The sequence below is a fragment of the Malaya genurostris genome, chromosome 2, assembly GCF_030247185.1.
Source record: "Malaya genurostris strain Urasoe2022 chromosome 2, Malgen_1.1, whole genome shotgun sequence".
NCBI lineage: Eukaryota > Metazoa > Arthropoda > Insecta > Diptera > Culicidae > Malaya > Malaya genurostris.
The window spans coordinates 128323094-128350549 of record NC_080571.1 but is presented as its reverse complement, the minus strand read 5'-3'; the positions used below and the strand labels follow the sequence as shown (position 1 = coordinate 128350549).

At 37.7% G+C, this 27456-nt stretch overlaps 1 protein-coding gene across 1 annotated transcript in view; it reads right to left on the bottom strand.

Moving 5' to 3' along the window:
* The window catches only part of LOC131426961 (probable ATP-dependent RNA helicase kurz), a 32366-nt gene extending 16577 nt beyond the window's left edge, over positions 1-15789 (bottom strand). The window contains exons 1-2 of the mRNA XM_058589777.1: positions 15716-15789; positions 15389-15630 (exon numbers count right to left, since the gene is read on the bottom strand). Coding sequence (XP_058445760.1) covers positions 15389-15463 — 75 coding nt within the window. The 5' untranslated portion in view covers positions 15464-15630; positions 15716-15789. The remainder of the gene's footprint in view (positions 1-15388; positions 15631-15715) is intronic.
* Positions 15790-27456: the final 11667 nt, after the last annotated feature.

Sequence of the window (27456 nt, the reverse complement as noted above, 5' to 3'; positions counted from 1 at the left end):
AGTAGCTAAGCGTCATCACCAGTAACAACGCTTTCGTTAAGTTTCTCTATGTCACGAATCTTGTGTGAAGCGCAATGGCTAAAAAACAATGCGGCGAATGCAGAGAAGATATTTACGATGTTGAACCGATGCGTTATGGTTTTTGCGAATCCTTCCTACATATCAGCCAAACTTGTTAGGGTATAAACGCTAGAGGTTTGAGATTATTTTAATCTCGGCAAACTATTAGTTATACGTACTGCATGCAGAGAAGAGCTAAAAGGTCGAAGCATTGGCAAGTATATTGCTAAGACCCAACAACCTCTACCGCCCGTCTCGGTTAGTGATACCGACCTACCAGCGCAAGTCCAGCAGTTATCTAAAGTGGTTGGTGCTCTCAATAACAAAATAGACAATATGTCGGCACAAAGACAGCGTATATGGCCAGCACCATCGGATACACTTAGGGGAATGGAACGTCGCCGAATGGATGATGATAAGACGACTATCCTAGCTCCTACTGAACGTGGCATAAACGAAATTGACTTCAGTGACCTGTCGGTTCGTTCTATTTGCACTAACGAAGAGAAGTTCTACCTTTATCTTTCGGAGCTATATCCGTTAATCGCCGACGGTGATGATAAAAAAAACGTATCCCGTTCCTTAAGTATAACGGAACCAACAGATTTTGCACGACTCGTACCGAAAGGAGAAGGTGTCATTGGCATGTCGTTCGTTTCATTCAAAATTGGTCTAGATTCCAACATGAAAACTAAAGCGTTGGATCCTGCATCATGGTCTGTAGGACTGCTTTTTCGTGGGTTTAACAGTACGGCTGAAAAGTTCGTATCGTTTAATAGAAACACACATTTTGTTGCCAAAATTCGTTTTTATTATTCAACATAATTGCCATCAGAGGCGATACAGCGATTATAGCGATCTTCCAACTTTTCGATACTATTTTTGTAGTACGATTTGTCCTTTGCCTCAAAATAGGCCTCAGTTTCAGTGATTACCTCTTCATTGCTTCTAAATTTTTTACCAGTGAGCATTCTCTTGAGGTCTGAGAACAGGAAAAAGTCACTGGGGGCCAAATCTGGAGAATACGGTGGATGAGGGAGCAATTCGAAGCCCAATTCGTTCAATTTTAGCATGGTTTTCATCGACTTGTGACACGGTGCATTGTCTTGATGAAACAAAGATTTTTTCTTCTTCGAATGAGGCCATTTTTTGAAATTTCGTCCTTCAAACGCTCTAATAACGCTATATAATAGTCACTGTTGATGGTTTTTCCCTTTTCAAGGTAGTCGATGAAAATTATACCATGCGAATCCCAAAATACAGACGCCATAACTTTACCGGCCGATTGTTGAGTCTTTCCACGCTTTAGGTTCGGTTCATCGCGTGCAGTCTACTCAGCTGACTGTCGATTGGACTCCGGAGTGAAGTGATGGAGCCATGTTTCGTCCATTGTTATATAGACGAAAAAAATCGGTTTTATTTCGATATAACAGCTACAAACACTGCTCAGAATAATCAATTCATTTTTGTTTTTGATCGATTGTGAGCTCACGCGGCACCCATTTTGCACAAAGCTTTCTCATATCCAAATATTCGTGAATAATATGTCCAACACGTTCCTTTGATATCTTTAGGGTGTCAGCTATCTCGATCAACTTCACTTTACGGTCATTGAAAATCATTTTGTGGATTTTTTCACGTTTTCATCGGTAACAGCCTCTTTTGGACATCCACTGCGTTCATCGTTTTCGGTGCTCATAAGACCAGTACGAAATTTTGCAAACGAATTGTTGCTTCGCCCGGTGCAGAGTCTGGATAACACTCATCAAGCCATTTTTTGGTATCGGCGGCACTTTTTTTCATCAAAAAGTAGTGTTTCATCAACACACGAAATTCCTTTTTTCCATTTTTTTCACAATAACAAAAGTAGCTTCACTCAAAATGCAATATCTCACAAACTAATAATCAGACAGCTGTCAAATTTATACACGTATCTTTTGAAGGTTGGTACTAACTGAAAATGGTATGGATTTAATTCTAGTGGCGCCCTCTCATAGAAACGATACGAACTTTTCAGCCGATCTGTTATACCTCAGCCAAAAAACTACGACCGGCGAATACAACCCACCAACTCAGAGACCGTGTAAGCAGGCTTGTTTCAGTGCATTCGGCAGATGACGGTGGAAACCTACGGGTTTCCACCAGAGGCGAGTATGAATTCGTCGATTCCTACGTATAACGCTCCCGTGTTGCATGACGATCCTGAAGACGCTGTGATATGGATATATGTTCGTGGCATGAAAACGAAAGTCGACGATATATTTTTGGCCTCGAACGATTGTAACTACGATGTCATAATACTGACTGAAACCGGGCTTGATGATCACATTAACTCTGCAACTGTTTGGAACATCGTTCAATGTTTTTCGTTGTGACCGTAGTACCCTTAACATTAACAAAACAAGTTTTGGAGGCGTTTTAATTGCTGTGTCACAAAAATACACCAGCTCAACGATCGAAAGGGTGAATGGTCAATGCTTAGAGCAAGTGTGTGCGAGTGCCACTGTTGAGGGGAAAAAAATGTTCATATGTGGTGTGTACATTCCTCCCTATAGGAGTCAAATCGTCGAAGTAATTGAGACATACAGTTTAATGAACTAAACTGTAAGGGATCTGCTGATGAAACTATTCTTGTTTGCGGTGATTTTAATCAGCGTCGAATCGTATGGGATTATGGACTGGATACTACGCATTGTCTTAATTCTGTCTTAATTCCCGCTGCGAGTACGGCGCTGATCGATGGCATGGATTTTTTTAATCTTCACCAGTCGATGAAACCATCTTGTGATCAGCATTGCTAAATGTCAAGTAATTACATTTCACCAAATACTTCATCCATTAATCTTCGACTACAAAATTGATGGACAAACACTTACAAGAGTTGACTGTGTTAACGACCTTGGTGTTGTATTGGATGCAAAACTCACATTTAATCAGCATCGCTCTGCTTTAATATCTAAGGCAACGATACAACTCGGATTCATAGCTAACATCAGCAGAGATTTCAAGGATCCACATTCTTTAACACTCCTAATACCAAGCCTAAAAAAGTTACGCGAAGCACCAAGCCTCAAGAAAAGTTGGAACGGTAACTTTGAGCTTTCATAGCTCACTTTACACCCTCGAATTTTGTGAAGTTTGTACAGGGTGATTTTTTAAGAGCTTGAGAACTTTTTTAAACAATAAAACGCATAAAATTTGCAAAATCTCATCGGTTCTTTATTTTAAACGTTAGATTGGTACATGACATTTACTTTTTGAAGATAATTTCATTTAAATGTTGACCGCGGCTGCGTCTTAGGTGGTCCATTCGGAAAGTCCGCTTTTTTATCGACAAATTTTGTTCAGCGATGAGGCTCATTTCTGGTTGAATGGCTACGTAAATAAGCAAAATTGCCGCATTTGGAGTGAAGAGCAACCAGAAGCCGTTCAAGAACTGCCCATGCATCCCGAAAAATGCACTGTTTGGTGTGGTTTGTACGCTGGTGGAATCATTGGACCGTATTTTTTCAAAGATGCTGTTGGACGCAACGTTACAGTGAATGGCGATCGCTATCGTTCGATGCTAACAAACTTTTTGTTGCTAAAAATGGAAGAACTGAACTTGGTTGACATGTGGTTTCAACAAGATGGCGCTACATGCCCCACAGCTCGCGATTCTATGGCCATTTTGAGGGAAAACTTCGGAGAACAATTCATCTCAAGAAATGGACCGGTAAGTTGGCCACCAAGATCATGCGATTTGACGCCTTTAGACTATTTTTTGTGGGGCTACGTCAAGTCTAAAGTCTACAGAAATAAGCCAGTAACTATTCCAGCTTTGGAAGACAACATTTCCGAAGAAATTCGGGCTATTCCGGCCGAAATGCTCGAAAAAGTTGCCCAAAATTGGACTTTCCGAATGGACCACCTAAGACGCAGCCGCGGTCAACATTTAAATGAAATTATCTTCAAAAAGTAAATGTCATGTACCAATCTAACGTTTAAAATAAAGAACCGATGAGATTTTGCAAATTTTATGCGTTTTATTGTTTAAAAAAGTTCTCAAGCTCTTAAAAAATCACCCTGTAGATTATTTTAAGTATATATATTTTTACACATCATTCGATTGCTAGTGATACCAGCTGCAATTTTCGCTCAACTACCATTCCTGCACAATCAAAAGAAAACATTAAGAAATCGATGAATTTATAAATACATATGAATTTTTCATTTTTTTTTCACATGTTTGTATATAACTCAAAAATTAAAGCGATGACATGTACATTTTTTTGATTCAAAATATTGGAATCATTACCAGAAACAATGTATTGATGACCAAAATTATATATCCGTTCAAAGAAGCTCAAGAAATTTGGTACAAATACAGAGAATTTCAATTATTGGGAAAATTTTTCCAAATTAAATCAAATCAAAACTTTTAAATTTTGTAACATATATTTTTTTATTGTTTTAGTTGGAAATTTATTATAAACAAAATTTACAAAAAAAAAACTGATACTTGGATTTCACTGAAAATCTTAAAAAAATTAGTAAACCTAATACTCTAAAAATAGTTATATTTTTGTATTGGACAAACGATCTAAACAATTTTTATGCACAACCCAAACGCAATTGATAACTACTAAAATTCTGATTTTGTGGTAGGTTTGCCGTAGAGTCGAAAAAAATAGGTAAAAGATCGGAAATTTTAACATTTCCGAATTAAATTGCATTGCACACTGGTCCGGATCCACAATTTAGGGGGACAAAAACATTTGTGGCTTAACCTTATACTTTAGAGCTATGATGTCTTCAAAACAAATGATCAGTGAAGATAAGCCATATGTCGATGTACATGGTATTAGGGTGGCTCTTATTATTAAGGTGATCCAAAACTTATTTTCCGGATGTATTGAGATAGAGGACTGCATTCTTCGGCAAAATTGTAGATAAACTTATATCGAGCAGCTGCGCTGAGGACACCAGAATAGTATCTGCAACGGTTTTAGTGTTACAGCTATTTTTAAAGAGCAACTTAGGGTGTTAATTAAAAAATCAGATTTTTGCTCAAGCATTTATATTTCTTTTCCTATAGGTATCTTTGAACATCTTTTAGAGTTTGTTAAAACCAATTTTTTAATGACTGGCGTGTTCAGGTAGCGTTTTCTGAATCGAAGTTATGACCAAAACTAGTTCAAAAACAGGTTATTTTTAAACTGCTATATCTAACATTGAGGCAAACGAAAAAAAAAATCCGTTTCTTGTATTTGACACAAAATATTTCGAGCATGTTTATAAAAAAAGGCGGAGGAGATATTTTTTAATTTTTTTTTAAATATGTTCAAACATTGGGTTTTTTCATTGAAAAATATTCGTAATTTATTAACTATATATGAAAATAAGGTATTTTTGTTCTAAAGTGTTAAATTAATTCAAGTGCATGTTCGGGAAGAAATCGTTCTGCATTCTTCGAGGAATGCAGAATGGTGTCGCTTTTGTAAAATCTCTAAGGCATCTCGGTGGTTGGAGGTTTTATCAACCGTGTATTTTGGCACCTGCAGATCGTTCAGCATCCTTCCGGGGATGCAGGACGATTTATTTCTTTATGTTTTGTGCTGGTTTCCCACCCCACCCAATTACCAATTTCCTTTCATGTTCTTTTTATCCTTCCCTTCCCATCAGGAAGTTGATGAGAAGCTACGGCAAGGCACGAATCTACAAATAACTAGGGGAACATGCCACTTGAGCCAATTAATTCTGATAACATACTTGCAGGATTTCATTCAGTAAAAAGCATTCAAACGAAGAGGTTGTTTTTCGAGACGAAGACAACTGTAAGCTGCAAATACATTGGTTGGTTGGTGCTAATCGCAAAGGCTGCTGCAAAGCCAATATTCGGGGCGATTCCAGTTTCATAAGTACCTGAAATAGTGTAACTTACTTCACTGAGAAAGATGGCCTAACCGATTTGAGAACTGTTTCATTTTGTAGGTTACACTAGTTCATGCACTAGATTTCATGTTTTTAAAAATCAAACTGATTGAAGAATACATTTTTTATATTAGAATAAGAGAGATATGAGAAAGGCATCATTACATAACTAGGTGGATAAAAACAAGTTTTACTTAATTTCGTGTGATTTTTTGTGCTAAATTCAGAATTCTACTTTTTCTGAATTGTTTATTATAGAAAATTCAAATTATTTTCGAATTCTATACATTCCGAAATAATTCTAAGTTTGTGATATTTAAATTTTAATATTCTATCGATTATAATTGATGTCGTTTAGGATAGCGGAATATTGAAGATATATGTTTTTGTTCTTAATTGATTGTAAAACAAAAATCAAGTAATATTTTTTTTAATTGTGGTTGGTTTCTTTGGCATGGGTTAGTATACAAAATTCATATAATTTTATGTTCTATTTCTTATTGTACAAAGCCATTGAAATAATTTAAAATTTTTGTGTTGTCACAAAATTTAATTTAATATATTTATATTTATAAATTCATCGATTTTTATATGTTTTCTTTTGATTGTGCAGGAATGGGAGCGATAATTGTAGCTGGTATCACTAGCAATCGAATGATGTATAAAAATATATAGGTCATCGCTTTGAATTTCGAGATATTTACGATCATTGTAAAAAGTCTCATCTTTTCTTAGGTCATCTATGTACAGTTTTCATTATAACTTTGCGTAGACAACCCTATTTTTAATTTTTTTTCAGTGCATTTTATTTCTGGAAGTAGTACCTTTCCAATGGTGAACAAATTTTGAAGATCGGTTGACTAACAACAAAGTTATGACTCGGTAAAGTTGAAGTATTCAATATTTTCTATGCGACGTTTATGCCAAAGGAAAGAAAATTGGAAAGCAGATAGGGCATATTGGGCGCGTAAAAAAAACTTGGAACGGGAAAAATCAAATTTTCATTGGTTTTTCTTTACCAATCAACTCCTACAAAGTTTTTTAATCAATCTACGAACTTCACAAAATTCGAGGGTGTAAAATTTATTGAGATTCGTTGAAAAACAGCTGAGCTATGACAGCTCAAAGTTACCGTTCCAACTTTTTTTGAGGCTTGGTATTTGGAGTGGTAAAGGCGTTGTATTGCTCCTTAGTGCGGCCATTGCTGGAAAATGCTAGTTTGGTATGGAGTCCATATCAACTCGTTTGAAACTTGCGGATTGAGCGTGTTCAAAAAAGATTTATTCGGCTTGCACTAAGAGATCTCCCCTGGCGAAATCCCTTGGAAAACTGGAAAATCGAACTCTTAAACTTGGAAAAGAAGAATGATGCAGAATACCAGAAATATATAAAAAAGAAACGAATGAATAACGGAGAAGTATAGCAAATAAGATAAGTATGCAACAAAACATCAAGTACTCAAAAGGTAAACCCATTTAAAAGATTATAATTATTGTTATTACTATTACCATTATTACATTATTACATTACTATTACAATTATTACCATTACATTCTATACAGACCATTACAAGAACCACATACCACAATTTACATTACCACAAAACACCGTACCCTGATCGATGTCGCCTGTTAGATCTTGACAGCCTGGAACGGCGAAGGAAGATTCAACAAGCTGCGTTTGTGGCGAAGACTATCAACGACGAAATCATGTTCGTGAAATGGTGAGATAACTAAGTTCTCACAAGTTCCTATCTCATACCTCCCTGAGCGTCTATGATGACATTTGGTCAACAGAACGGAGTCGGCTGGTTGTTATCGCCTTCTGCGTTAGTAGCAGAATGAGAGGGTGTGAAATGGCTTGTAGGTTGAAGCCCATCCTAAAGTGCAATAATTATCATAGTATATTGCAACATGTGGTTCTTTTGTTTGTTGCATTATTTGTTATATATTGTATCATAGTGTATTATTTGATATATTATCGTCTTAGACTATATTTTGTTATGTTATATTATGGTGTATGATACTATACTGCATTGCACAGAGGCGTACCGAGGAAATTTGGCACCCGGGGCAAAATAAGAGATTTTCCGCCTCCATCGTTGGTTTAGTTTAGTTTGCCGCCCCCTAAAAACGTTGCGCCCGGGGCGAGTGTCCCCTTCGTCCCCCCCTCCTAGATACGCCACTGGCATTGCATTATATCATATTATATTATATCATATAATACTACACTGAGGTCTTTTTTTATGCGGTTTTTTTACGCGGTTACGTTTTTTTTAGCGAACTTTCAGAGTTATGCGGTTTTTTTATACGAAGTTTCAGAGTTATGCGGTTTTTTATGCGAATTTTCAGAGTTATGCGGTTTCCCTTCTGCGTTTTTTATGTAAAGTTTCAGAGTTATGCGGTTTTTTTTATGCGAAGTTTCAAAGTTATGCGCTTTTTTTATTCGAATTTTCAGAGTTATGCGGTTTTTTTATGCGGTACGTAAATTCGCATAAAAAAAGACTTCAGTGTATAAGTACATGTATTGTGTTATATTGTATTATATTATAGTATATTGTTAGAATATAATGTATTATATTACATTCCCTCCCGTGGTTGGTGGGCTTGACGATATTGCAAACATCATCAGATACAATCAATTAGAGTTATAATTTAATATAGATATATGTTACAGTTTTAGCTTAATTATTCAAACTCCAGCTCAATTAATGAATGAAATACGGACCGACTTGAATAAGATGTTGATTGCATTGCGCTTCAAACATCCGGGGTTTGGAGAGGCCGGTAGGGCATAACTGTTTTATGTTTCATTTTCATACTACCGGCCCTTATTACCAGTGTGAAGTGGAAATTAAGTGAAGTGAACGTATCCCAATTGGGTTTCACAAGATGTCATCGAACGAACGGTAAATCTAGTCCATCTTTGACGTTTATTGGTGGTTTGTGTACCACGGAATACTGTGGAATGAGATAGAATATAAGTTGTGTCGTTTTCATGTGAGACCTGATGGGTGAGATGATATGTGAATGAAGTGTATGCAAGAACGGTAATAAAGGCCTCCGTTTCAGCTCAGGACTAACGATCGACCGATAGTAGAGATAAAAATAGGGTAACGGTACCCTCATTTATCTCAGCTCCATTAGTCATCTCATATACGGAAACCATTAGTTAGAGTGAGATCTGTTGTCTCTGTTCGATAGATTGACTTCAAAAGTAGGATGGAATTAGAAGCATTCGCTTTAAATTCTCGCGTCGCTATAACAACAGTATTGAACAATTTTCGAACTACTTTTTTGTGGTAGTGCTTCACAAATCCGAAGCAAAGATATTGTATTCGATTTGATCACAATGCATTAATTGAAAGTCGATTAATTGCTAAAATAACATGGTGACTCTACAAATGAGATGATTATTGTTCAACATTTCATTCCATATGAAATTAATTCACACTGAGAAAACTGGAAAATCGAACTTAAAGAAGCTCTTAAACTTGGAAAAGAAGAATGATGCCGAATACCAGAAATATATAAAAAAAACGAATGAATAACGAAGAAGTATAGCAAATAAGATAAGTATACAAAAAAACATCAAATACTCAACAGGTAAACTCATTTAAAAGATTATAATTATTGTTATTACTATTACCATTATTATATTATTACATTACTATTACAATTATTACCATTACATTCTTCACAGATCATAACAAGAACCACATACCACAATTTACATTACCACAAAACCAGATCTACGACCATTGTCATAACAAAAACAACAACTAAACTATAAAACACAACCACACATTATAAGGACAATTATATAAAATCTATTTGAATCAGCACAAAAAAAGTGACCAAGTGTGCACCTTAGCCTAGAAACGTCTGTGTGTTGATTTAAAATAGAAGCAAATCTTATCAAGGATCCAGTGTAGAACTGATCCAAGCTTGTACGAACACCTTTGAAGCGTTTATACCACTCGTATGCCTGTGTTTTTCCTAGACATGATTCACCAAAGGCCTTTTCTAACATATTCAACTTTTTGGAACACTTAAATCCATTTGCAACACAAAATTTGATGCACGCACGTTGTTCTCAATTTCCATCCATTATAAAAATCGCCACACGAAAATTTTTCAACTTCTTTGTATAGACACCAAACAAAAACTAATCCTACGATATGCGTCAAAATTTGACAGAATGTGTATAAAAGTGTTGCCAACGTTGAGAGAATAAAAGTTTACCGATTGGACAAGCGCGGGAATTTTAAAATGAAAATTCCGGTTCTTTTTTGATCATAAGGTATATTATGTCATGTTATATTGAATTATATTATATGTTATATTGTATTGTATTGTATTATACTAAATTATGTTACATTGTATTGTATTACATTATATTTTTGTCTTTCTCATATAGAAAGGTTATGCAATCACTGTGAAAACCGACTTTTGAACCGAGGCCCGGAGGGCCGAGTGTCATATACTATTCGACTCAGTTCGTCGAGTACGCAAAATGTCTGTGTGTGTGTATATGTGTGTGTATGTGCGTATGTGTGCATGTAACGTTTTTTTTTTGCACTAACTCTTGGCACTAAGATGGCTGAACCGATTTTCACAAACTTAGATTCAAATGAAAGCTCTTGTGGTCCCATACAAAATTCCTGAATATTATTCGGATCCGACTTCCGGTTCCGGAATTATGGGGTAAAATGTGCAAAAAGTTGTGAAAATAAGTGCACTTTTCTCAGAGATGGCTGAACCGATTTTAACAAACTTAGATTCAAATGAAAGGTCTTGAGGTCCCATAGAAAAATCCTGAATATTATTTAGATCTGACTTCCGGTTCGGGAGTTATGGGGTAAAATGTGCAAAAAATATATAGGATAAAGTGGATTAAAAATTGTATACCATCACTGAAAATGGGGAAAAACCTTAAAAAAAATTCTAAATCGACCTCAAATCTTTTCCAATTTGATAGTTTTTATCAGTAGACGGTCAAACAAACCGATTTCGGTTATTCTTTTAAGAATCGAAGAAAAAGTTTTTTTTTTCAGTATTATATATGATAGTATAATTGATATGAGAAAGGTATCATTACACCACTAGGTAGATTAAAACAGGTTTTTTATATTTATTTATGTTATATTATACTATATTATATTATATTGTTTTATGCTCAATTATATCGACAACGGGGAAGGGCAGGGAGTGCATCAGGGTATCTTACAAGTGAAAGATGACGGAGTAGATTGCCAACCTGAGTCACGTGGGGGAAGCTTTGTGTTTCTCTCTGAAGGTCTGAAATGAGTAAGACGCACCCTTCTAACAAACAAATCATCAGGCGGGTTTAGGCTGGTATAGTGAAATTCTTTATTATATGGCTGGATGTTCTTGCTGGAAGGCGCTGTGTCCTCAAAACCCATTTTGGTCTTCTTAACAGCAGTTATATTAAATCTATCTGATAATCAAATTTGGATGTACAGTTTCCTTAGAAGATTGATGTGCTTGAACACAATCTAGGGGATTTGCCTTTTGAACTGTAGAAAAGAAAATTTAAATTGTGTTTCTGTTTCGTATTTTTGGTGCTCAGAAATTGCGTGATTCTGATTTGTCATGCAATTAAGTTGTTGAGGGTTGGTTTCGTAGTGTCATTTAGTAAACTCAATAACATTCGCTACATTTGCTCATGAACTATACTTCTGCAACGTACTGAGAGTATAATAGAAATTAGCTAGACTGCATAACTGTTGATTAAACTAATGAGCAATTGCTAGAGAGCACGCACAGACTGATGTGTCTTCGCGTGATCAGTGCGTACCGTACGGTATCTGGAGACGCGTGGTGGCGTGCATGATGCCTATTAGATCAAGGAGGACGCAGAGTGCTACGATATGCGGAGTGACAGGAACGCACATAGGATTGCCAACGCAACCTTCCTACGCGAGTTGCAAAGGAAATGGGACAACTCAACCAAGGGCAGGTGGACACATCGGCTCATTCCATGAATCTCCGGATGAATCGACTGACCCCACGGCGAAATAAACTTCGGCCTGACGCAGTTCCTCACAAGTCACGGTTGTTTTAGGTGATACCTACACAGGTTCGGCCACGCAGCATCTCCAGCTTGCCCTGGCTGCCCAAACGAGCTTGAGACGGCAGAACACGTCATGAGAAATGGAACGCAGTGTCGACCGCGACCTCCCAGATCGCGGGCATCTTGCAACGGAATTGGATCGCAGAACAACAGGCAGCCGCGAACGCCGACCGCTAAAGAGGGACTGCGAACAAGCGCCATTTCGAGAGTTTTTCCGTTGTTGGGGAACTCTCCGTCGGTGTAGTTTAAATCCTTCGCCAGTAATTAGTCGAGTAGACTGAGACGTAGCCCTGGTAAGGATCATTGGGGCGCCAGTGAACCGGAAGCCATCCCCCAACCGGAATCATAGGAGCGACTCGGACATCCTGCCGATTGATCCGTTCACGGGTATCGGAAGCGACGGTTACGGGAAAACTTCCATCGTCGGGGAATTCTTCGCCGGTGTAGGCTAGATCCTTCGTCGGGTACTAGCCGAGTAGAAGTCAAAGCACCGAAGTCGAGTCGTCGGGGCGCCAGTGAACCGGAAGCTATACTCCAACCGGAATCACCGGATTGACCACGGCACTCCTTTGAGTATCCCGGTGGCATAACATGAATGGTTTTAGGAAAACTTCCTTCGCCCGGGAACTCTGTCGGTTTAGGCTAGATCCTACGCCGGTGTTTAGCCGAGTAGAAACCACAGTATCGAAGTTGAGTCGTCGGGGTTCCGGACGCTCCAATCGAAATCACTGGATCGACCTCTGCAATCATTCGAGTGTCCCGTGTAGCGAAACACGAGATTCGGTGTCGGAGAAACTTTTTCGTCGGGGAGCTCTCCGTCGGCGTAGTCTAGATACTTCGACGGGGATTAGATAAGTAGATTGCGACGTAGCTCTGGCATAGATCGTCATCCTCCAACCGGAATCACGGGACCGACCCAGGCATCCTGCCTTTCGAACCGTTCAGAGATTACGGAAGCGTCGGTCCCGAGGAGACTTCTATCGTCAGAGAACTTTTCTGTCGATGTAGGCTAGATCCATCGTCGGGGATTAGCTGAGTAGTTCGTGACGTAAGCCAAGCTGCAACCGGAATCACCGGACTGACCTCGACATCCTCTTGTTGATCCCCTGTAGCGAAACGAGTACCTCAAAGTTGAGATAAATGGTCCAAAAGTAGGAGAGAACGACAAAAATCGCGGGTTACTAATCGGTCTCGATACTCTACAAGTTCGTCTAGATGGTGCACGTGCTTTATTAATAGCAGATGTTTTGAATGATAAGATTGACTGCCCTGCTTTGCTCCGTGTTATTAATATCAACATATAAACCCGTGCTCTTCGCAGCAGTGCATTTCTTCGGTTTCCTTTACGACGAATCAACTACGGTGCTAACAATGATATTATTGGCTTATAAATGTGATTCAATCGCGTATTATTAGGATTTGACCTCAATCTATCACGCAGCAGAATACCCATTTTTTTGTATACAACTAGATATTGTCATTAGGACCATATTGTGTCTGTTAATTAAACTTAAACAAATATTTTTGATTACATTGTAGATACTTCAATTGTTAGAAAAATAGGTCGAAACTGTTCATTTTCGTTATTATTTTACTACTGTAAACAGTAAATGAAATGATAAAATTACCCGCAGCTTTGTCTTAGTTGCGGAAGTCATCCAATTTCACGAAAAATGCTTGTGACCGTAGTTTCACAATTCACACAGGGAACATAGAAGTAAACAAATCGAAAAAAGGCGAAACTCTTTTTATGTTGATTTATTCAGTGCAGTTATGTTATTAGTCACAAGAATATCACATGCTTATGAAGTCACGAACATTGGAATTCCAATAAAGTTTTATGAAATTCACAAGAAATTTTTGGGAACATTGTCCAAAGTTTCAATTGTCGTTTTCGCTTGATGCCAAACCTAACCCAGTTTCCACTCTAACTGCTGTCAAACCGTTTGTTTGAAGCCAGTTTTGAACCTAGTTTCAACGTTGTTGAAATGAAAATCGAGTCAGTTTCGAAACTGGACTTCCGGTGCAACCCTCAACGAGTGAACGCGTCGTATCGTGTTATTGCGGTGAAAATTCGAGTATTTCGCAAGAAACAAAAAATTTTCATACGTACTTCGTTGACTCCACGTTGGAACATAACGAGGGTTTCACTTGTAGTCCAGTGAAAAAAAAGTCCATTGGACTATAAACGAAAACTAACTGGCAATATAGCTAAATCGCTGTGCCATCAATCGGCGTCATCTCAAGTGAGGTGACGCCACCAGAAGTGAAGAAGAAAAAGTTTCGAACCTGGATTTTATATTATGTTTGCCCAAACCCCCGTTGCTAATTGCGAAATCAACACAAAAGTGTTTGTTTGATGAAACTACCCTAGGTCAGTTTCAGTTTTCTCAAGCGAAAACGACTAATGACAAATATAACTTCTACTGTGGAGTTCATAATTTGTTCGAATGAAAACTATAATAGTGATAGATGAGATTTATATTGCATAGTCATATACATTTTAATAGAAGCATATTTTTCATATAAATCGTTTGAAATGGTGATTTTTGATGCATCATAAGGTTTGCCTTATAATTTTCACTAGTCATATTTCCTGAGTGTGGATATAAAGGAAAAAAGGACAAAATTGCATACATTTCAAAGATACACCAACAGTTCATCGAATTATCATAAAATGATCTGATAATATACGGTAATTTCTAAATACGAATTGAAACCAAAGTCGAAATATTCATCGGTGTTCTTCTCCATTTTCTGTCAATGTTATTTTGTTTTCGTTTTTAAATTGTACTACACCAAAGCTGCACTGAAACCATTCGTTTTTACTAGTGTCTATAACCAGAGTGACGATATCTCATCCGTAATGCTGACAACTCAAAACGTTTAATCCGAAATGTTAACAGTTTCGTTCGCTTTGTACTGTATTTGACAGATCGTTTGCTCGTTTGGAAAAAGCTGTCATTCCAAACGAACATCTGTCGTCACTCTGGTTTAAGGCACTCTAGATTTTACCAATTGCACTACACCAGTGCTACACTTTTTCTGCACCGATACCACTGGTGTAGCAATCATCAAAAGTTCGGTGTAGCTCTGTGCAATGGAATTGTTTATTGTAGTCAAGGGTTACTGTTTACGTTTTCATTATTTTCGTTCATTTATTCATGCAATGATGTAGCACTGCACCGGTGTAGTGCAGTTTAAAAATGAAAACGACATTAGATTCGTTCTTCTTTGAAAAACAGCTGATTTGTGGTTGTTAATGAGCTATCAGAAAACCTAATACTGTGCTTATTTTACACTTTTTAATTATTTTTACCTGCTTAGTAGCACTGTTATCGATGATGGTTTCATTGTGTTTCCGACCTTTTTCATTGTATCGTCTTTTTCCCATGGTTGATTGCTTGCTTTCTTTAGCAACTGTTAAAACACGGAAACGAACTTGTGTAGAGTGGGTTTGAAAACAATATAGAAACCCACGTTTTCAATTTCAGATTATTTTTCTAATCAAGTGACACCAGTGAAGTCAGCATTACCAGCACAGAAGAAAAAGCAGCGATGCTAAAAATGATCATACAATTAGAACGGGGATGATTTAAAAAAAAATTAAGATGCATTATTCAATTCTCTTGAATAAACTACTAACATCAAGAATAATGGTGATCCATCTCGGTCATGCTGTTCGGACTATAAAAAATATCTGTTTGTGTACATTTCAGCAGAGATGCCAGGTAAAAATTTCAAATCTGCATAAAATGTTCAAAACGACGTATGTGACATTTCAGCTGAACCGAGAAAAGCGATGTTGAAAAATAATCGCACAATTTTAAATCCTATTTAAAAATGAGTAATTGAAACAACTTCATCTCTTCACTAAATCGTCCAATTTGTATGCGTGCAACGTATCATAGTGACTAATTCACAATTTTCAACTACAAAGAAAACTTTTAAGCGGCCCTTACACGTAACAATATTATTGTCAATCCAAAGTATTGTCAATACCATCAATCCAATTGGCTTGATAACTTGAGTCGGAGTTTTTCGGAAAATTTAAGCGTTTGGCGCTTTAAACATTGCAAATGAATATCAAAATATTCAGAGAAGAGGTCATTGCAAATATTTAACAATATTTCTCTGGAGAGAAAGTATTGCCGGATTGATGAGCAGTTTTGATTTTTTGACAATATTTTCGTCAATCCAATGAAGTTTCCATTACACGATCAAAAGTATTGTCAATACTCCTTGTCACTTACGTCGTTTTGTAATTTGATCATGTACATTGGACGTTTTATCCTGGTTGACTTGACACATAAGTCGTTTTGCTTCTGTTAGTTACGTCGTTTTGCGAAAGTCACAGTGTTCATTCGTCGTTTTGTTACTCGCACTTGTGTGAAAGCCAGTTTTGTTCGAAAACAAGAGCTAGTTTTGCATATCAAGTGGAAAAAATGACAGTCGACTCGTTTTTAGTGTGTTTTGATAATTTTCGCTTTTGTTTGACGAAGGATTCATAACGGTTTCTACGATTGGAAACAAAACAGTTTCTTTCCAAATTAATCAGCGTATTTTTCAACAAGCTTAATAGCAACTCGATCCCAATAAATATCTCCAACTCTACAGCAAGTCTCATCTTCATAATATCACACTAGATCTGCTAGTCCGCGCATACACTTTTGTTTATGCTTTGGTACATTGGTCAAAACATTGAGCAATTTGACGTTTCTGTTACTCACACCGATGCAGAGTGCGCAGATCTATTCATATACGAAATTACAATGTGTGCGAGTCGAAGTCAAAGTTTGTTGTGGGTTCAAGTCAAAGTTTGTTGTGGGTTCAATTTTTCGTAAGCTATGAACTAATGAACCAAGTAGAAGACAGTTCCATTACGTGATATAGAGTTTCATGAACGATTTTATACCTTTCTCAACCGTTCTCTTGGCATTGCAGTGTTTTTTATTGCATATATGTCTTCAATAATTGGCGAGATGCGGCTCGACAAAATTCACTGGGTTATTTCGACATACTCACACTAGCATTAACCTTACAACTGCTGAGAATAGCCACACCAACACATTCGCACGTGGATTGGACTATTGCCAATTGACGAAAGTAGCATTAATGATTATTTTTCATTGATTTCGACATACGTCAAATGTGGTGACAGATTTTTTAGTGAATCTATAGTGAATCGAGAAACGGTTTTCGGGTAGTGCGTGTATTAGGACATTCCTAACAAAATGCAATAAAAATCTCGGTTTGTTTACTTTTGTTACTTAGGTCGTAATGAACATTTTATACAGAAATATCTCCAGACAGGGTTGTAAGAGTCTATATCCAAAAAATATCTGTAGTCAGCAAGTATATTTTGCTGGCATCAATTTCTCTATAAAGTATGATATGCTAAACCAGAGATGCCATTTATACAGATTTATCTGTATTATACAGATTTTTACATACGCATACAGATTTAATACAGAGTACAGATTTTATACCGATTTTCTAAATTTTATACAGATGTCACAAAAAGTAAGAAAGAACAAATTTAACTTTTCTGTCTGAGCTATCTTTTAGTAGGGTAAGGGCTCCCTATTTCATCTCATTTGTAAGGACGTCGCCTTCAAACCCCGATTTAGCCACTAAAATCACTGTAACTATTTCATATTACTGCTTCATTCGCCTTGCTCCACGTTGAGAATAGATTCACATTTTTTGAAAATTCAACTAATATTTATAAAACAGCTAAAAACACTAATGATGTTTTCACTACTCTGCTCCTAGTTTCATCTCAATAGCGGCCCTTACACGAGCATTAAAAATGTCATTTTAAATGATGTCATTTAAATGATGTAATTCAAATTTGTTAGAAATTTCGTCATTAGTGCACCACTACACGTTCATTAAAATGATATTTTTTTTACTAATGACATTTTTAATGACTCGTGTAAGGGCCGCTAATGGGATTTTATCCATCCTATCGTTGATCTTTTATTCATCCTATAAATTAGCAATGGCGACAGCAATCAAAACAAAATATTCCACTATTACAATCTCATCCGCATACGCATGGCTGCCAGATGGCTGACTAAACGCTGCCAGCTGGAAAAATATGGCTGGGCAGACATTCTGGTGACCGATTGCCTCACCACTGCCAGATATACAACTCAAACGATACAACCGTACCCACCAGGATTTTTCCACATTATTATTATTGGTAAAAAATTTACTCGTTGAATTATCTAATTAATGGGGCAATGGCTTACGGAGATCTAAAAAACTATCTTTTAACATCATTTTATTAGTGAAAACAGATAGAACAGATATAGACTTTCTATGCAAAGTAATACATATTTTCTATGAAAATATCTGGCATCTCTGTGCACAGCCGATGAAACATACACATACTTCACAGCGTTATGTTGGCGTATAGCGGAATGAAACCAGTGCTACTAGATTTGCCACAATGGTTATTTCATTAGTATTTAACACGTTCTTTCTGGTAATATTCGAAGCTGAAACAGTTTTATTGAAATATTAATATCAATAATATAATTAAGCTAATGTCACGAATACCAAAAACATACTTTTTGATGATAATTTGAAGAAGATAAACAATTTTTGTTTTGTAACATTATGAGATAACTTGGCAACTTTGCGAAACCAAATGAGATGAAAACAAAGCGCAATCAAGTGAACGAAGTGAAAAACTTTCATCTCATATTTTTGAAGACTTGTATTGCTTGTCGGGTTGATTTTTGAAGTTTTTAATCGTTAACTAAACAAGTGGCAAGTGAACATAACTAATTATAAAGTCATCCAGCATTCAATGGTAGTGTAATTGTGCGAAACAGTGATCATGTTTTGAGACTAATCGATTAGTAGATATTCAGAAACATGACGAACAGTAAATCTTGAGACGAAAATGTGTCCTAAATTGAAAAGTGAGTTTATTTTATATGAAAAAAAACGATCACCGAAGAATTTCAAACCATTTCTTTCAATAGGAAAGTGTGACAATAGCTTTTCAAATCATTTTTAAACATTTCACAGTTTGCTTCCGGTAGGTTGTAAAATATTATTCATGTTCAAAGCTATGAGGTGAAGGGATGAGATGGAAATAGGAGCTCAGATGAAATAGGGAGCCGTTGCCCAATTTGATTCCAGTGACGATATAAAAGTTTATCAATCAACGGACAAATCACAAATTATTATGAAAATCTGTGAAATCCATTTATATAATAATTTGAAACCAATTTGAACTGATATTCAATTTTTTTCAATGACTCAGTGAAAACATATATTGAAGAAGCCAAATGAATGAAAAACTAACAGAAAAGATGTTTTTTTTTGATACGCTCAGAGACAGTACTTTATTTAAGGTAGTAATGGCATCATGAAACTTTACTGTCAAACTGAGAGTTGTATGAACCGACTTGACGTTGCATATTGGGCGTTGAAATTCCATGTCAAATTATAAAGTCATCAATTTCAAACTAGATAAATATATGGAATTGCAATTCAATTGTGGATAAAAAAAATTTTGTCGTTGAATTGACTGATTGAATCTACCATCCTACAACCACAATCTATTGGAATAACATCTTTTATCATCATTTTGTTGTAAGCATTTCATTTTATTACTGAATACAGATTAATACAGATTTTTTATATACAGAATACAGATTTTTTATGAAAATATCTGGCATCTCTGTGCTAAACTAACTTTTCGAGCAAAACAAAAAACTCGATTTCCAAAAGTTTGCAAAAGTCTGCACAACAAAAAATGTCTGCAGCACTATGTACGAAATCTGCAGATCCGGCATCTCTGCGTTTCAGAGATGCCAACAGCGTTGCCAGGCTTTCAGATATATCTGATTAATCCAGCCCGGTGGCAAGGATGGGGCACTCCAGCTATCGTAGCTATCGTGCTATCGTAGCCAACATCTGGGGCATTTGGTGGGCAATCAGAGCGCTCAGAGTATGGTAAACAAACATTCGAGCATTTCAATTCGATTAAAATCTTAATTTCCTTATCGTAGTGATGATATTCTGATCGATAATTTGTGGGGAAGTGCTTTAAAGGGTACTGAATAAACAAGTAGTTTGTAATATCCAATTTTTTATTAGCCATTCTTCTTCATTGTTTTGGTTTTTGCAGAAAGATGCTGGCCACAGTTTCATGACGTCATAGCAGGAGGCTGGATTAATCACTATTGATTTTTCATTAGGGCGTATAAGAAAGTGTCAGTTTCTCTTTAATCACTCTCTCTTTCGATTATTGTGATGTGATTAAAAAGATTTTCTTCGATATCACTATTCTGTTTGAAAGTCGAAAGTTTCGGGTATCATTTTATGCAAAGAGTTGAGTGATAAACCTGGAAACCGCTTGGTGATTAATAGAAAAGAAAGTAAACAAAGAGAAACTGTCACTTGCTTATACGCCCTTTTGAAAAATTAACCGAGAAATCCCAGATTTTTCTCGCTTCATCAGAGCAGCCTCCTGCTATGACGTCATGAAACTGTGGCCAGCTTTAGAGAGGGGCAATTCGTTCGCGAACGGTTTAAAAGAACTAGTTCTTTTGAAAGAATAAATGAGCAGTAGTTCTTTTTTCGAGAACGGTAGTTCCTCAGTTCAAAGTCGTGGGACCTTTTTTATGCTCGCTTAATCTTCCTCGAGAACGGTAGTTCTGTAATAAGAAAGCTGCATCACGAAAGCTCAGTTCTAATTCGTGGGACCTTTTTTTTGCTCGCCTAACGTAACAACACTTAGTTCTCGTTTAGTCTTTGAACAAACAAACCCACTATGAAAAGAACGAACGAATGGCTCTGGAGAACTAGTTCTTTTAACAGAACTTTGCATCACTGAACGGTTCTTTGAAAAGAACTGTTTTGCCCATCTCTAGCCAGCATCATTCTGCAAAAACCAAAACAATGAAGAAGAATGGCTGACAAAAAATGGATATTACAAACTACTTGTTTATTCAGTACCCTTTACCGCACTTCCCTTCAAATTATCGATCAGAATATCATCACTACGATAAAGAAAGTAATGTCGTTTTCGTTTTTAAATTGCACTACACCGGTGTTGTTGGTTGCAGGTTGCACTGAAACCGTTCGTTTTTGCCAATTGCACTACACCAGTGCTACACTTTTTCTGCACCGATACCACTGGTGTAGCACTCATCAAAAGTTTGGTGTAGCTCTGTGCAATGAAATCGTTTATTGTAGTCAATGGTTTATGTTTATGTTTTCATCATTTTTGTTCGTTTAATCATGCCATGGTGTAGCACTGCACCAGTGTAGTGCAAATTAAAAACAAAAACGCCATAAGATTTTACTCGATTTGAAGTGCTCGAATGTTTGTTTACCAAACGCCGAGCGCTCTGATTGCCCACCAAATGCCCCAGATGTTGACTACGATAGCACTTGCTGTAGCGCACTATTCTTGCCACCGGGCTGTTCATCAGACACCGTAACTAACCAGATCTTTTGCCAGATTTTCCAAATCTCACCAGATCTTAGGGCATATTCAGTAGTGTTCTAGTTCTAGATGCATAATTTATGCCAGTTACAAAATTTAAATCTGAATTTTATAACAAGAAAAACTGGCAGCCTCAGCAGTGTTCTACTTGTGTTTCAAATATACAAAAAATAGAACGGCTTGCTGGGGATACGTTTGTTCCACTTTCTGCTCTATTATAGATTTTCCATATAAAACTTTTAGCTGCTGAATTTGCTCTTAACACTTTTGGCAAATAGCTTGAACAGAGTTGCCATATTAAAATCATAAGAAATCTGTGTACCATCTGTGCTTGGGGAAGTCGGCTTTTTCGAATTACTCGATTATTCAATAATCGATTATAGTTTTCAAACTATTCGATTAGATTTTACTCAATTATCTGGGTTATCATTCGATTACTCGATTGGCACATTGTCGCAAAGCTGATTTACCGGTAGCAACACCTGCCAATGAAAAATGAAACCAAGAAAAGGAGGATTCTTTCAGAAATTTTCATTTCGGCAGTAGTGATTTGAAACATTTTTATCGTTTATTCAATAGTACAAATAGAAATTAGCAATAAAAGTACACTCGGAGTAGAAGAAAATCGATTTCAAAGTGATTACTACTACTTCTCTCAGTGTAAACTGTTAGGAGTGCAACGGTTCCCTCGTTCCTATAATGTATTTGTTATACCTGTATATATTATTCGCTAATCTGGAAACCCTGTATTGAATTAACTCTGCTCGTAACTGTCATTACTAATACCCACATTATCGAAATGACGGAATGCGTAATGAATTCTTACTCGACTGCATGATTTTTCAGTGCTCGATCGGTTCAGTGCTAGAATTTTCGCCTGAGTTGGCTGCTCGATCAACCTGATTGACAGTGACATTATGAATGTCATTGAATATTCGCTCATTTTATGAATGTGTTAGTGTAAAATTTAGGCGACTTAAGCCATTTCATTACACTCCAGCTATAGGAATGGATGATGCTGACTAAGGTAGGCCGTTTTGTTAATTTCCAGCGAATTTCAACAGTTTATGTTGGAATTCTAAGAAGAACTGGTTATTTACTAGTTCTGTATATCCGAAAAACATGAAGATTTCAATGTGTATAATCAGTTATGTAATGTTTTCATTTAAAAATAAACTGAAAGTCAGCACGAAAACGTGCAAAATCGGGAAAGAAGAAGAAGAAGACAAATTGACAATTCAGTCCGCATCTTCTCACTCAATTCCGTCTGATTTCCGAATCAACCGGTTGTAGGCGAAATTCATTCGGAATCGGTTGTTGCACTGGAGTTGGAATTGATTCGGAATTCATTATGATTTCCACATGAAATTCCGAATGAAAATTTCTCGCCGATTCGGAATTGATTCGGAATCCATTCGGAATTCATTCGGATCTGATAATGTGGGTAAAAGTTGTTCCCTATCGGTTTCTTTCCTGCGGTCACGTAGTCCACTGTAAATCTGTTCTGCTAAACCCACAGGTTATGGGCCCAGTGGAAGTTGCGAAAAAATCGTGAATTTTCGTGGAGAAAAATTTATTTACGTTTGCGTCGGAATTTTTTGTATCCGGAGCGACATGGATACAGTTAGTAAATTTGTCAAATTGAACAATCAGAATTGGCAAACGTGGAAATTTCGAATGGAAATGCTGCTAACCAGGGAGGATCTGTGGTACGTAATTGATGGTGCGAAGCCGGAGCCGGTAACACCGCAATGGACTACGGACGACAAGAAGGAAAAGGCTACGATGGGTTTGTGTATTGAAGACAACCAATATAGCGTTGTGAAAACAGCAGCAAGCGCTCGTGAATTTTGGGATCAGCTGCAGAGATATCATGAGAAGGTAACTATTACCTCGAGGGTTTCACTGCTGAAACGGCTCTGTAATTTGAATCTGCGCGAAGGTGGAGATATCGAAAGTCATTTGTTCGATATAGAGGACTTATTTGATCGGTTGGAGAATGCTGGTCAGGATTTAGAAAATTCACTGAAAATAGCAATGATTCTGAGAAGTCTTCCTGATTCATACAGTGGGCTTATAACGGCACTCGAGAGTTGTCCCGATGAAGATTTGACGGTTGAATTGGTTAAATCTAAATTACTCGATGAGTATGAAAGGCGCAAAGAGCGGGGCGGTATATCCATCGGAGATGCAAAAGCGATGAAAAGCCAGATGAAGAATAATACTAGTACTGCTGCTGCTGCTGCTGCAGAGAAAACTTGCTTCTTCTGCAAGAAACAGGGACATATGCACAGAAACTGCCGTCTGTTGCAGGAAAAACAGAAACAGAGTGGTGAAGAAAAACAAAAGGTTAACCCGAAAGCCAAACAGGCTACTACGGAGCACTCGAGTTCAGATCTTTTTTTGGCTAGCGATGAGCGAACTGAGCGTTGCTGGGTAGTTGATAGCGGTGCCAGTCGACACATGACGAATGACAGATCTTTGTTTACATCTTTCAAAGAGGATGGATCTTCTAATGTGATTTTAGCAAATGGGTCCACGATAAAGTCTCTTGGGTCAGGTGATTGCAAGTTAAATAGTGTTCGCGGATGTAACGGTATTACGGAAGTTATTATTAAAGATGTTTTGTTCGTGCCAACATTGAACAGTAGCTTGTTATCTGTGGCACAGTTGACGAAGAAAGGGTTTTCAGTTGTTTTCTTCAAGCCAACTATCTGTGAGATTTTTGACGATGCTGGTAAACTTGTTGCCAAAGGTGATCGTAATGGAAGTTTGTACATCATGGGAATTTCGGAATCTGTTTTGCAAGCGCAGTGCAAGAGGCACAACGAATGGTGCCAACATCAGTGGCACAAAAAATTTGGACACTGAGATCCAGCTATTGTGGAGAAGATGTTTAAATACAAACTTAGTAATGGAATGGTTTTGAAGGACTGTGGAATTCGCTTGACGTGTGAGCCGTGCATCGAAGGCAAACTTTCTAGGACACCCGAAAGTTGCGGCAAAGAAAACAAAGGAAGTGTTGGACTTAGTGCACACAGACTTGTGCGGTCCGATGCGCACGCCAACACCAAGCGGCAACCGTTATCTAATGACTGCAATTGATGATTACAGTAGATATACCGTCGTGTATCTGTTAATAAAAAAGTCAGATGCGCCGAACAAATTAATGGAGTACGTTAAGTACGTAGAAACATTTTTTGGGAGTAAACCTAAAGTAATAAGATCAGATGGTGGCGGTGAATATTGCAATGAACGTTTGAAGAGCTTCTTTGTGCAAGAGGGTTTAAAAGCGCAATATACAGCGGCATATACACCGCAACAAAACGGTGTAGCCGAAAGAAGAAACCGTTATCTGCAAGATATGGCAACTACCATGCTCCTTGATGCCAAATTGGAGAAAAAATATTGGGGTAAGGCCGTATTGGCGGCTACTCATGTGCAAAACCGATTACTGTCACGTTCTGTTAATTGTACACCGTATGAAAAGTGGTTCGGGCGAAAACCCAATGTAAATCACCTCAGGGTGTTTGGTTGTAACGCTTGGGTTCATGTTCCGGATAGTAAGCGTGGAAAATTTGATAGTAAAGCACAAAAATTAACATTAATTGGTTATTCCGATCAGCATAAAGCTTAACGTTTCGTGGATCTGGAAATCGAGAAGGTTACGTTAAGTCGCGATGCCAGATTTTTAGAGCTTACGGAGGAGCAATATAATGTTCAGCGGAAAACTGTGTCGGAGGACACGAACGACGATTTAAATGGCATATCGTTGCGAAATCCGATGCCATTAGTTGAGCAACAGAATGTTCATCAACCTGAAGACGATTGTAATGAAAAGGTGGACAGCGATGAACATAGCGAATGCGAACAGTTCTATGATATGAATTCTTCTGATGTTTACGGCGATCCACTGGCGATCAAAATGGAGTCACCTGAATATCTGGATGAAAATGATTATGAAGATATTTCAGTAAGTGCACCTGATGTTCAATCAACAACACGAAAAAATAGGGGAAAGCTACCGAAACATTTTAAAGATTATGAAGTAGGTGTTGCTACTCAGGAGGAATCTGATTCGTGGAAAGATGCAATGGACGATGAGTTTCAATCGCACATGGTAAACGGAACCTGGACGCTTGTCAATTTACCACCCGGTAAGAAAGTGGTAGGTAGTCGATGAGTGTATAAGGCAAAACAGAATGAAATAAGCGAGGTTATACGATTCAAGGCTCGCATCGTTGCACAAGGCTATACGCAAAAATACGGTGTAGACTTTGATGAAGTATTTGCCTCTGTTACTCGGTATGCTACATTGCGAACGATTCTGGCATTAGCTGGGAGAGACGGGCTTACGTTGCGGCACCTAGATGTTAAAATGGCTTATTTGTACGGCGATATTGATGAAGAGGTGTACATGCGCCAACCGCCCGGATATGTAGTGCATGGCCAGGAGGAGAAAGTATGTCAATTACACAGAAGCATTTACGGTTTAAAGCAGTCGGCAAGATGATGGAATCGAAAGTTATTAAGTGTGTTACAAAGCATGGGTTTTGTATCTATTTCAGCAGATCCGTGTTTGTTTACTGCTGTCAGAAATGGAATTAAAACCTACATCATCGTGTACGTCGACGATCTGCTCGTTGCTTGTGTGAATGAAGCGGAGATCAAACGCGTATATGAAAAATTGAGAAAACATTTCGAGATCAGCTGGCTAGGTGAACCAAATAATTTCCTTGGCCTTGAGCTGCAGCGTGGGTCAGACGGAATGTACAGTTTGGGAATCAAATGCTACATCGAAAAACTAGTTTCTAACGTTGGACTGGAAAATGCAAAAGTATCTAAGACACCCATGGACCAGGGATTCTTAAAAGGTTCAGATGATCATAAAGTGATGGAAGATAGTACCAAGTATCGTAGCGTTGTTGGAGCACTAATGTACGTAGCAGTATGCGCTAGACCAGACATTGCTGCAAGTGCATCGATTTTAGGAAGAAAATTTGCTGCACCAACGGAGGCTGACTGGACGGCCGCTAAGCGAGTAGTACGTTATCTAAAAGGTACAATCGATTGGAGGCTGAAACTTGGAGGAGTTGAATCCAACGCGTTAGTTGCTGATTCGGACTCAGACTGGGCTGGCGACACAGATACACGAACGACGGGTTTTGCAACATTCTTTGCGGGAGGTGTCGTTTCTTGGGTGAGTCGACGTCAAGATTGTGTGAGTCTTTCGTCTATGGAAGCTGAATTTATCGCTTTGGGTGAGACTTGTAAAGAAGTTTTATGGATGAGGCGACTGCTAAGTGAATTAGGCGAAAAATAGGCTGCTGCAACTGTAGTGCACGAAGACAACCAAGGCTGTCTCGCTTTCGCACAATCGGAGAGGATCAATAGGAGATCAAAACATGTGGAGACTAAACGTTGCCTTATAAAAGACCTCTGTGAGCTAAGAACTATCAAGCTGCAATACTGTCTAACTAACGAAATGAAAGCCGATGTATTGACGAAGCCGCTTGGTGCTGTGAAACATCTACAGTTCTCTCAGTCACTAGGGCTTGTACCGACGAACAGAGATGTCTATCTCCACTGTGTGACGAAGAGCAAGCAAAATTTCTCCCCTCGCACTGACAACTTCAACGAGAGCTCTTCTCTTTCACATTTATACACCACTGTTGTATAGAGTGTGCACACATCATGAGTGCGTTTGTTTATTTCCTTTTACCTCTTCCACTGAATCGCACCAAAGTGCTAGAGCATTAGCTAATAAATTCTCCGAGGTGGATGCAGATACTTTCACAGAGGTGTACACGCCGGTGAGCACTCTGCTGTATGGTTTTCGTAGATGAAGCGTGGACACGCAAAATCAGCAAAATAAAACAATTTATCGTAAAATTTTCGGTTTTCCTTGCAAA